Raw genomic sequence first — 12,375 nt, 5'->3', positions numbered from 1 at the left:
ATCTACTTCGACACTTCTCTACCTTTAACTATTCGAATGATTTATTATTTTTCTATTTGATGGATCCCTATTCACCCTAAGAGATTTAGATATAAACATGATTTTTCTATTAAAAGCACCACCAAATTTTGAAAGCCCATCTAGGGTTACAAGAAACATTGATTCTTCAACCCTGCACATCCAAGTGTTTCACTACATATGTCTTAAAGTATTGTTTTTTGAAGCTACTCCCTCCATAAACACTGAATATTAGTTCCTCATCACTTTCTTCCAATAGGCTTATCTACATTGCAAAAATAATGTTATCGTTAACATCATCTCAATGTTCCTTAAGTCACTACAAGCGTGAAGTTACTATAATATTTTGAATTTGTGATGAAAGTGGCTCAAAAACAACATCAACAATTAAATTAACAATGAGTCTTGAGAGATACCTACAATCAAATTGCATGGCATGGTGGCCTTTTAAAAATTCCATGTCATGTAAGGCATGGATTATCATGATTTAATTTCACTTCATAATTATGCTCGATGAAATTTGATAAAGCATGTTCAATACTTGCTAACGGATAGAGTCACCTTGAATCAAGCTTGAATCAAACCCATATGCGTAAATATGTGTGCTAGAATATGTTGGAACATCTAACAATGTGAGAATGAGATTCAAATGTATTAAACTTTGGTCTTTTAGGGATTGTATTTATGGGAGCTCGCCCAAATTTTGAAAATAAGATTGAACCCATGCATTAACCTTTATCTACTCTAATGTCTCATGGAAAATTAGCACCTTGTACTTGTGTTTGTACTTTTTGAGGCAAGTCACATATGTCCGCAAGGAGAAGTGTCAAGACAAAAGCACATCCACATGGTAGTCATTATACTTGGGTTTTTAAAAAAGATTGCTTGATATCTTTTGAATCATGTCTTAAGTTAGACTTAAATAGCATGGTCTCGGATCTCTTAATCTATTTTGCATTTCTTAAGCTTTGTGGTCTCTCTCTTGGAACTTGTATTTCGTTATCTCCACATTATCTTCATTTGTAGCGAGATGTTGTAACAAATAGGAATCTTTAAATATTTTTTTAAAAAACAAATACGAATCTTTTACAAAAAGACCAATTTTACAACCCATTGAATTTTTTAATGTGATTTATTTACTTAATGAAACAAAAAGGCAAGAAGTCAGCTTTTTGGGTCTCTATTGATGCTTGGGTGCTAAAGCTCCCCACCCGGCTGGCTTCCCAATGCGACTAGCAATACCCCCAGTTGCGGCTTGCTTTTTAGTTCGATATGGAAAATGTTGTTACTTTGATAGCAAGGTTTCCCTCGTAAAATATGTCATATCAAATAAACGTTCTCTATAACATGATCTTTTGGTGGATTCCAACAGTGGGATAACACTAAAGTATGGTTTGCCATACTTTATATAAGCATTTTGGTCTCTTCGTCCCAAAATGCAAAAAGAGGATACGAAAAGCACCAACCCAAGGGGTGTTGTTGCAAATTGAAAAATAGAACACTCCAGTCCTAGGGCACCTAGTATTGTTTATGGAGAGAAAGGCAACAATGGCAGCCAAGTCAAGATACTAGGTTCAATAATAGTGTGCACTCTATGCACTCATTAGGGGAAGAGAATGTCTCCCTCAATGTAGTATAGATGCAAGAATTATAGTAGAAATATTTCATGCTCATAATAGCTTAATACGAGCTAGTAAAATAGTAAATAGTGCAATGACATAATTACCTTGAGGCATTTACTAGCAACTCACTTCTTCAACATAATTTTGATTTGAACATAGCTTGTTGTTAAGAATCATGTTTATTGCCCTCTTCTCTTGGATATTTTTGGTCATGTAGTAATTCACTCTTTTATAAATGCCTAGAGAGCATGTCATTGATCACTTGCTCACATGATTAATTGGAAATGTTGTATAGCATTGCCTAGATTGCATGCCATTGATCACATGTTCACATGGCGGACCAACAAAGCTCTATGGCCCTAATAGTTTGATGGAAAGAGGGTAGTATTGGCAAGACCATTATCCATGGCTTCTTCGAAAGTATCAGGTTCTTCTTCATTAGGGAGAGTACCTGCATAAGTTGATTCAACGGAAAGAGCCCCCCCGCGTCCCTTGCTGCACTACGAGTCCTGGCAGGTAAAGGTGCCTCAAGTCTACTCTCCTTGAGAGTTTGTAGCAACCAGTTTAGAACTGTTTTTGCTGCATGTGTCTCTTGAATCTCTTGCCTGACAACATCATCCACTGCCTGTGGCGGAACAAAATCAACAGGTGGCTGAATCGGGGCATGTGGAACAGGATGAGGCTGCTGTAAATGCTGATTTTCAGCATCAATATCAGCTAGGGAACTAAAGGCAATAGGAAGGAACCCCTCAAAAACATCATCTGAAGATGCTGGAATAGTAAATTCAGCATGTGTATGAGCTGAAAAGTAATTGGATGTTGGGTGGTGATTGGAACATGATGAAGCTAGCAAAGGATCGTGGCAGAGGCTTGGGTGGGTGTAAACTTCAATATTGGGAAGAGCTTTGTTTAGATTAGGGACTAGTGGATTATATTGAGCTTGACCCGAGGTGAAAGGGGGTTTCTATTACCTTGGTCCATACGCATGATTAAGTGTCGACCACAAGTAGGCATTGAAGCATGGAGTTAAGCATATAGCAAATGTATCTTCATTTATGAGAGGGCAATTGAATGTTGAGAAGAAAGTTAGGCATTTGCCAACTTGTATCTTTGTATGGAACATTCTTCATGCAAACTCCACATGCCCCGTTTTTGGGCAATCTTTATGCCTACTCAGCCTTCTCACACCCCATTTTGATAGCGTTGCTCTACTGACACTTTTTTTGAAAAAAGTGTCTCTCCACTTGTTTTAGGCCACGTTTAGCCACTTTATATTCTCGTGAGTTCTCTCTCTCTCTCTTTCTCCCTACCTCCCTCTTTCCTCCCCCTCCCCCCCCCCCCCCCCCTCTCTCTCTCTCTCTCTCTCTCTCTCTCTCACACACACACACACAGCCCCCCTCTCTTCCCAAATCAACTCATCCCTCTAAGGACAATGCTCACGAATACTTTTACTCGCTTTTTTTTTGTCTTGCTTTTCTTTCGCCGTGCATTTTTCCAACACATGGTTGGGGGTAAACCCCAACCCTGTATGCATAGATTTGTTCCATCTTAAAGCTTTGGTGAACACGTTTTTTTTCCCCGAGTTTCACTATTACCATCGATGGTTACAATAGCGAACCTAGGCGGAGACCAACAACGCATGCAAAGGACCTTACAATGTACTCGAGATGCTACGCACAAGTGGAGGAGTCACTTTAATAGAAACCAAGGGCCACCAATCGAGCTATCTTCAAATTGGTGGAGGTTCACTCACACCAACATAAAGAGAGTTCATTCACACCAACATAAAGAGAGAGACCCTACAAAAAGTTTATCAAGCTCGCACGAACAATGGATGATGAGGGCCAAGTATTCAGCAATGTTGGTGGTGCAGCCATAGCCAATGTTGGTGGTGCTGCAATCCGTGTATTGCCATGATCTAAGGTCCCGTACGAAGCAGGTCTGTAGAGCATGGGAAGAGCATAACGGTCGGCAAAGCCAGAAGATTTTCTTGAGTGCCCCTACCCTCGCGTCGGAAAGATCCCATATTTTGGTAAATGGTTCCCATCACCATGATCTGACAGACTATGAATCTCCTCTATGTTCCACATGCATATGCGGAGACCATGTACATTCTACTGCTTCCAACGCACTAGGAGGATGGAGCATATTTTCCTTCAGACCAGTTCTCCGGTCATTTCACTAGTTGAAAGCAGGGAGGAATTGGACCATAATCACCGGAGGAACCAGACGCTAGCCCCAATTAGGGTATTACCTGCAACAAATGCCCTCAAAGAAATCCCCGCGATGGTGTTGCTAGCTTTCAAACGATCCACTATAACCGAGATGCGCTAGGAAAATGAAAGCAAGGCTCTTCTTCGAGCATAGAGACTTTCGAGGATGATCGACAACTGTATAGAACCTCTGACATTCCAGACGTCCAACCAATATCCAACCTTCTGGTGTCTTCAATGTTCCAATGTTCTAGTTAATCTTCGATGTCCCGATGTCCAATGATCCGACTATCCTACAAGCACAATCAAGTTTCTGCGATACGACACACATATTTTCTACTAAGGATGTACTATGGCATAAATTCTATCCTACCCACCTAAGAGCGTCCGATGCTTTGGTATCTTTTGAAATATGCAACTTTTTCTCGTGGTGCGCACATTTTCTTATGTATTAGTGTGCACTGAAGCACGCGTTTAGAGCTCCTTGTAAATCCCAACCACTGCATGGATCTTACAAATCCAAGGAAATTTTCCTCTTATGTTCATGCACGTTCTTTATGCTACAACCTGCACCAAGTAACCCTTGGATCGTCTTATAAGTCCAAGGAAATGTTCCTCTTGCACGTTCTTTATGCTACAACGTGCACGGACGCATAGATTTATTATGAAGTAACACTTGGATTCTTTTTTCTCCTCCCTTAATCCATCTGAACATTTGTCAATCAGTCAATCTAGCACTCCATCAGCGAACTTCAATCATCCAGTGGTCGGTCAGTCATCGATTGTCGTCCAATAGTCCGCCAGATTTGGCAGTTTTGACAAATCCTGAACTCTCTTCAACAAAGTTTCAATTACCAACAGATTCCGAATTTTGGGAATCCCAACTCCTAAATTTTGTGCTCACATGATTTTCAGCGACCCATTCTGATGTACGATTGTGCGACCAATGGACACATTTTCCTCTCCTCCGATATGCGCACATGGTTATTCATAATGTGTGCAACAAGGCACATCTTTCTCGTACAATTGCAGAATAGAATTTTCATCCAACCTATCATTATGTTACTACAGTGAGATCGAACAATTAAGTTCAAAACTTGACCATAGATCCATCCATCCCAGACATTAAAAACAAAACTTTTATCCACTTAATGCCCACAAAAGGAGTAATATTATACTTGCTGACACACGTCTTGAAACCCTGAAATGCCAAAAAATTCCAAATTCATGCGTAATCACAAAATGAAAGTTCTGCTAAGGATATCTTATTTCCTTCTCAGTACGAATCATCATATTGTAACCCCGTTTTCTCAACTGGATTGCATTGCTTCCAGAAAAGAAAATCCAACATGCCATAAAATGAGTGCAACATGTCATTGTATATTGTGGTTCTAAACCACTATCAAGAAAACCTTCCTGTACAAAGGTGGAATATCTTATGATGGTTTGTCCTTCCAACAAACAATAATAACAGATTTATTGCACTCACCATGATACCGCACTACAGAATGCTTTTAATTGTGGCCAATGAAGGAAATGAAGATGCTCCAAGCCACGCCCATAAGACTTGTTGCAGCCACCTGTACAAGGGGAGCCTTAATTTCTTTAAGCAAGCAATGGAGTACATTAAAGCATGCCAACCCATACTAAATTTGACATATTATTTTGTATTGTGTTTTTCTGGGGTACGAGCTAGGCAGAAGGGGTTTGCAGAGTGGTGCTTGTTTCACAAAAATAGAAAGAAAAATTATAGTAAATCCTGCATCCTTGAAACAAAAAGCATTCCAACCGAGCAAGTCTTCTCAACTTCTTTGCTGAAAATTGTTTAGATAGATGTATTGATTTTACGCCAATCAATCCACAAACATGGCACATTGATCCTTTCAAAGCCAGCAAAACCATAACCCACAACTCCCAAGTCTCCATCATAAGAATAGGAAGGAGCTACTAGAGCATCCCCAAACCATCTCATCAGCACCAAACAAAGAGTGCAGACCATTGTATAGCCATGGGCTCTCACACATGCACATGTATCTATGCATACATGAGTATTGCTTCATAGACATGGGTCTCTGTAAGGAGTTTCTGTCAAAACTCCGTGGGTGAAGGGAAGCCTAAATCTAACACATGCACTGAACTTACTCAAAAATCGTTGCCTCCTGCACAGACAAACTACCTGCCCTTACAATATAACAATAATTGCAAATATATCAGGAAATTTTACCTGCAATTGAGGTGGAACAAATCCAAAGTTGATCAGCTGGAATGGAATCCAAACTTTCCAGTTTGCTACGACTAGTGGAAACCAGTCCTGCAAGCAATAGTTGAAGCATTTAACTACAATGGGTTTCCCTTTCAAAGGTTATAAAGAGTAAACAACATAAACTTAAATATAAAGGATACTAGGTTTTATAGTATTATCTCGGTCGCAACTCATCTATGTACATATAAGCATGCAACTACGGATAAATCCTGAGAAATATATAAATTCCAAGAGCCGAATAGCTCTCAAGGCCAGATCATGAACTTTCTCAGCTTGAAATGTCCTTTTCTTCCTTTTTTTGAAGTGTGCAGCTAAAGAGGATGACAAAACCTAAAGGTCAAATCATGAACCTTTTGGAGCTTTGCCTCAATTTCATGTTGCCGACCTTCCAAAGTGCATAGAGCGATGAAAAGACATCCTACTCCCAATGGTGTGAACAGAAACTGCACACACACACAAAAAACCATAGGTCAGTCACTATTGGCTCATTTAATAACCTAAGTTTCTCACTCAATACCCAACCTCCGCACACCAATTTCCTCATCTCTCTCATAGATATGTTGAGTTTCCAATGGACAGTATAAAAATCTCTCTGTCCTCTCTCCCCTCCCCCCCAAAAAAAAATCAAGGTTTCTCAAAAACATCAATGTGGAATGCAAAAACACACATCGAAGGACAAGGATTTGGTGGAATAGTATGCTACATCAGAATGACATGGGAAAAAACAGCAAAAGTGGTAAAAGAAGACCCACATAAACAATATATGTGATTAGAAAGAAAGAAAGAAAATTTATTAAAGTCTGCTAAAGACCGATGGGTCTATGAGACTGAAGAAAAACTTGATACAATGAGCAAAAGGGTGGAGCTACTAAGCGAGCATCCTAACCCAAGGTAGAGAACTAAATAAGGACAAGGGAGGGAGATATCAGACCTGCAACATGCTACTTTGCACCCCCACAATCTCCCATCTACAAAAATAATAACCACATATCCCTAGAAGACACCCTCATGCACTTAAGGGCAGAATATGGACAGGTTCTCTACAGATAATGCAATTATTCTTGCAAGATATTTTAACGCACGAACAGCCAAGGCATCATATGATCGGAGGGGAGAGACCCCATAAGAATGGAGAAAGTAGAAGGGGTGGAAAAAGACATCAAATGACGCCAGGGAAATCACCCATATGGGAAGGCCACTCGTTACACTATGTGGATGCTTTGGGCTGCAAATCTGTAATGGCAGATCAAAATTTTCAAAACACAAGTGGGTACACATGCAAGATAGCTCAAGGATCATGAGTAGTTGACTATGTAATCACAAACCCGCATGCAATGCACATGATTGAATATATCAAACTTGAGGACAAGTCTCTTGAGTCTGACCACAGGGCAATGTCTATGGGCAAAGGAGGACAAGTTATGCTGTGAAAAAACAGAAAAAACAGGAGAATGGATTACAAAAAGGCTCATGTCTACAAAAGGGAGATAGAGGCAACAAAGGCACATGACCAAATGCCTTCTACAAGAGCAAATACAGTACAGATATGCTGCTGTCAACAGCCCAAAATTGCTTCACTAAAAGCAAGGGGAGGAGTGTGGCAATGCCATGTAATCACTGGTATGACCAGGATTGTAAGGATGCAAATAGAGCCTGGAAAACGCAGACATAGCAGAGAAAGAAGAAAAGCACGCACATATAAACAAATTGTAAGGAATAAGAAAACGATATTTCTCAAGAGCAAGCAACTTGAGAGCTTTGAGGAGCTGAAAAAAGTTCTTTCAGAAATTGCATGGAAACAAACCTCAAGAGAGGAAAGCAAATCGGAAGACATGATACAGTTTGTCAAAAGCCTTTACAAAACAGATGGGAAAGAGAAGATCAAACACAACTACACTATCAAAGCACCAAATGAAATTATAACTGTGGAGGACGTTGATAAAGGATTGAAAAGCTAGCAAATGGGAAAACTTCAAACACCGAAGGGCTGGTAGCAGAAATGTTGACATGGGGAGGTGAGAAGACAAAGCAAATGCTTACCAGGCTCATGAATATGGCTCTCGAAGAAGAGTTCCCTTCAGAATGGCAGCTTAGTAGGATTGTACCAATCCATAAGAAGGGAGATAGTAAGATGGCAAACAATTATCGGACTATCATGGTGAGTAGCTTAATGACAAAGCTATACAGCACTATCCTTGAGCAAAAACACAGCAAATTGGCAGAGGAACAAGAAGTCAAAGCACCATCCCAAGCAAGGTTTCGTCCTAAAAACTTGATGCTTGATCATGTGGTTGCCATAAGAGCTGCAGCAGTGGGAGCCAACATAAGAAAGAAGTTGTCTACTGTTGCTTATAGATTTCAAGAAAGTCTTCAACACAATTCCATGTAAGAAGTTGTGGGAAAAGCTGGAAAAGCTTCAAGTCCTAGAACTCAGAGAAGTAACATATCGACTCCATGAGAAAGTTTTAGCAGAATTAGCACAGCCGCTAGTAGATGGATCGTGTTCCCAAGGAAAAAGCTGTCATAAGGAGTGAAGCAATGATGCCCCCTCTCACCACAGTTTTTGGCCTCTTTATCGATGATTTGGAAGAGTGGATGAAGATACATAGCAAGGAGGGTGTGCAGATTACAAGATACGCTTTACTAATGCTTATCTACCCAAACGATGTGGTATTCTTCACCAAGAGCAAGGAAAACTTGCAAACGCATTTAGATGCATTGAGAGAATTCTGCAGACACTCAGAAATGAAAGTCAATATAGATAAGACAAAAATAATGGTGATTGGGATACGTAATAAACAGGTGGATGTCACCTTCGAAGGAGAGCCCCTATACACAATCAACACATATAAATATCTAGGATTAAATTTCACAGACAAGTACAAATGGAATGCATGTGTGGATAGGAGAATACTTGAAGGAATGATAGCATCCAAAATAGATGCAGGAAGTCACATTTGTCGAATTAAGAAATGAGAAAATATCTATACACTGTGCTTGTACAGATAAAAATCCTTTACGGATGCCTAGCTTGGACACCCAGACTCTCCAGGATCTAATGGGAAAGAATAGAAACGCTATATAAACGTTTCCTAATAGGTTAGTTAGGGGTAAAGGCACAAACACCCTACCCCATCCTACTGGCTGAAGCAAGTATGATACCTCTAGAAGGCGAGGCATTCTGTCAATTCATGGCTTACCTCAAAGTTGAGAAAATGGATGCCGGTAGGTACCACACAGGGTGATGGAAACTACGCAAAGCATGAGATGGCATAGGGAAGGGATGACGTGGATGGAATCATGGGATATAACAGCCACTGATATACCAAAAGATGCATATGAAATCAGGGAGATAGTGAAGCAGAAAATGCTACAGAAAATATGGAGGACAAAAATGCAGTTTTACGAACAAGAAATTAACAAAATGGACAGCTACGTGATGCAGAAATACCACAAGGAAGACATATCAATATTTAAAAGGCATCTAATATGCAAAATCAGAAACAGTCCACATGATGTCGAGGTGGAGAGGGACAGGTGGGCAAGACCCAAAATCCACAGAGAAGAAAGGATTTGCAAAATCTGCCCCACAGGGGAGGTAGAAAAAGAGCAACATGTAAGTCCTTAAATGTAGAGCCTACGCACACATCAGAGAAGGTTATGGGGACATCAGAAATAACTTGAAAAATCTGCTGAAGCAAGGGCCCCTTGACACATCCACATAGGGATGTGGGGTCTATAACACCCCACAGTACCGAGATCTTGGCTTGTGCCATTTGAAAATGTAATGGAACTTTATGGTTAGAGCCACGAAATTTATCGGAGTCATACACAAGACCAAACATTGTCTTCTATACAAAGACTCATTGGAGCCCGGAATATCCGCTACCATTAGTCTATGAATACACATGGGAGTATGGGACCCGGGGAGGAAGGCGGGAGAGGAGGGGTGTTTACATGGATCTAAGGGTAGCAATTTTATAACCATCATTCCTCCTGGAGATGATTATCGTGGAGAGATGTGACCCACATGCCAGATTCTTCTAGATTCTGATCAGAGCACATCATTGCAAGATCTTTCATCGTAGTCTCCTACTTTCCTCCAAGGACCTCACAGATTACTAGGGAGCTTCAGGAGGAGGGCGAGGCATCTCCATACTCTATCTTATACCAGGATATCATGGACTTTTTCAGTCATACGGAATTCCTCCTCCTTAGAGACTGATTGTTGACCACCAAGGATCAATCATTGATTTTCATCATGACTCAATTATGTTGCTTGATATTGATTTACATGAGGCAGCTATCTCCCAAGTGTCCATAGGTCGATGATCCCCAATCACTGCATATGGGCATGTCTTCATTGATATGGATAGAATGCATGACCTGATCATAACGGCCATCTTCCGGTGGGCTCACATGTTTCCCACACGTAGGAGGGACCAGAATAATTGTCTATATCATGGGATCCCCTGCCTTTATTCCCCATCCACCTCATGGAGCCAATCATACATACCTTTTCTTCACTTTATCCATCCAATTACCACATAACACCCTACACACACCACTTTCTAGGATATTTGCTTTGACCATACACTAGCCTTTGCCTATGCTGCCGATTTCTCTAGTATGCCTGAGGACCTCAATGATATCCCTCTTCAATAGGTCGGAGCCGCACTTACCACCCATTCCTTACATGAGGCCGCCATCCAATCCTTTTCTCAGCACACTAGATCCACCATCCACCACCGATTGAATCGGTCTCCTGCAATAGCCGGTACGATGACAAGTCTAAGGCCTTGCACCGTCAGCTCAAAGAGACCAAGTATCACCTTCAAACTACGAAGAGACCACATGAGAGTATCGTAGTCCGGTGTGCTGGAAGAATAGAGGCTTTACAAGAATGAGCTATTTAGCAACACTTCCAATGAAGTTTGTTTCTCGAGCTGAGGTCCACATCCCTTCTCACTGATCCAATCATTTGAAGCACCTACCCACGAACACTTTATGACATTCCTCATCAGCCTTCAGCAGACCTCCCCACATCTACCATATCCTCCTTTTTGTTCACTCTTCACTACCGATGATATAAAAAACGCAAACCTCAATCTACACAATGGCTGAGTCAAAGATCATGAGGGGCTTTGAACTGAATACATTGCACATGGTATTGGTACACTACCCCGATTTTGGCAAAGCTATTCAATGAAGCGGGTTGCACCGGTTTTCTCCACACCTGAACCCTTAATACCATTACCCCAATCCACAAGGCAAGGAATCCCATGAGTCCAGAAAACTACACGACCATCATGATTGGACATGTTGTGTCCAAGGTTTATGCAACAACACTTCACACTCGGGTTACCCAAGAGACATGTGTGACGAATTCGAAGCAATGAGGCTTTCGAATAGATCATGCTACACTAGATCACATCTTTATAGTGAGCTGTCGTTGAGGAGTCCCGAGCACGAATGCAAACAGTTAATTGTTGCTTTATGGATTTCTGCAAAGCCTTGACACCGTACCACAAGCCCAATTATTCAGATGACTCCTTGATTTAAGGTACAATCACGACATCAATTAGGTAGTTCAGACACTATATGAGTGGATATCAAGGAGCGTCAAGACTTCAATAGGGTGGACAAAGAAGATCAAGAATGCGATTGGGGTCAAACAAGTTGTCCGTTATCACTGAGCTTGTTTGGCCTCTACATCAACGAGCTAAAGTCCTTCATCATGACTCTGAGGCGTACACGCTCTCCCTTAGTTGGATTCTTGATCCCAATTTTATTATATGCAAATGGTGTGGCTCGACTGAGGACCTCTAGCAGCATTAGGGCGCACTTCAATCTTTCTGTGAAGCACATGATTTGAAGTCAACATGGATAAAACCAAGGTCATGATCTTCAACACATCATGAGCGGTTGCACACAAAGAGCAATTTACCTTTGATGGGACTCTAATAGAGATTGTTGCATCCTATATGTACCTGGGCTCCAACAATGTAGGCCCGTTTGAGTAAGGGATATGCCGCTCTAGCCAAAACTCCAATCACATTTTCAGGATTCCAAAACCAAGTCTCTCCTCTTTCACTCATTAGACCAAACAATAGGCCTATACGATAGTCCCTTCTAGGGGAAAGATTTATCAGAGACAAAATGGTCCCTCATAGAGAGACTTCAGGTTCCTCCTTGCTCGGATGATCCGAAGCAATCCATCGGTCCCACATCAGACCATACTAGCAAAGTGTGGGACTAG

At 41.0% G+C, this 12,375-nt stretch overlaps 1 protein-coding gene across 3 annotated transcripts in view; it reads right to left on the bottom strand.

The window, feature by feature from the left end:
- Positions 1–5,060: 5,060 nt before the first annotated feature.
- Positions 5,061–12,375, bottom strand: part of LOC147901031 (uncharacterized) — a 35,568-nt gene continuing 28,253 nt past the window's right edge. For all 3 annotated transcript variants that reach the window (XM_087376207.1, XM_087376209.1, XM_087376208.1), the window contains 3 exons: positions 6,467–6,559; positions 6,078–6,164; positions 5,061–5,433 (listed from right to left, as the gene is read on the bottom strand). In XM_087376207.1, coding sequence (XP_087232333.1) covers positions 5,368–5,433; positions 6,078–6,164; positions 6,467–6,559 — 246 coding nt within the window. In that variant the 3' untranslated portion in view covers positions 5,061–5,367. The remainder of the gene's footprint in view (positions 5,434–6,077; positions 6,165–6,466; positions 6,560–12,375) is intronic.

Source organism: Dipteris shenzhenensis, chromosome 6, assembly GCF_047967505.1.
Source record: "Dipteris shenzhenensis isolate YYH24624 ecotype China chromosome 6, Dip_SZ_1.0, whole genome shotgun sequence".
Taxonomy (NCBI): domain Eukaryota; kingdom Viridiplantae; phylum Streptophyta; class Polypodiopsida; order Gleicheniales; family Dipteridaceae; genus Dipteris; species Dipteris shenzhenensis.
This window is presented reverse-complemented; position numbering and strand designations above follow the sequence as displayed.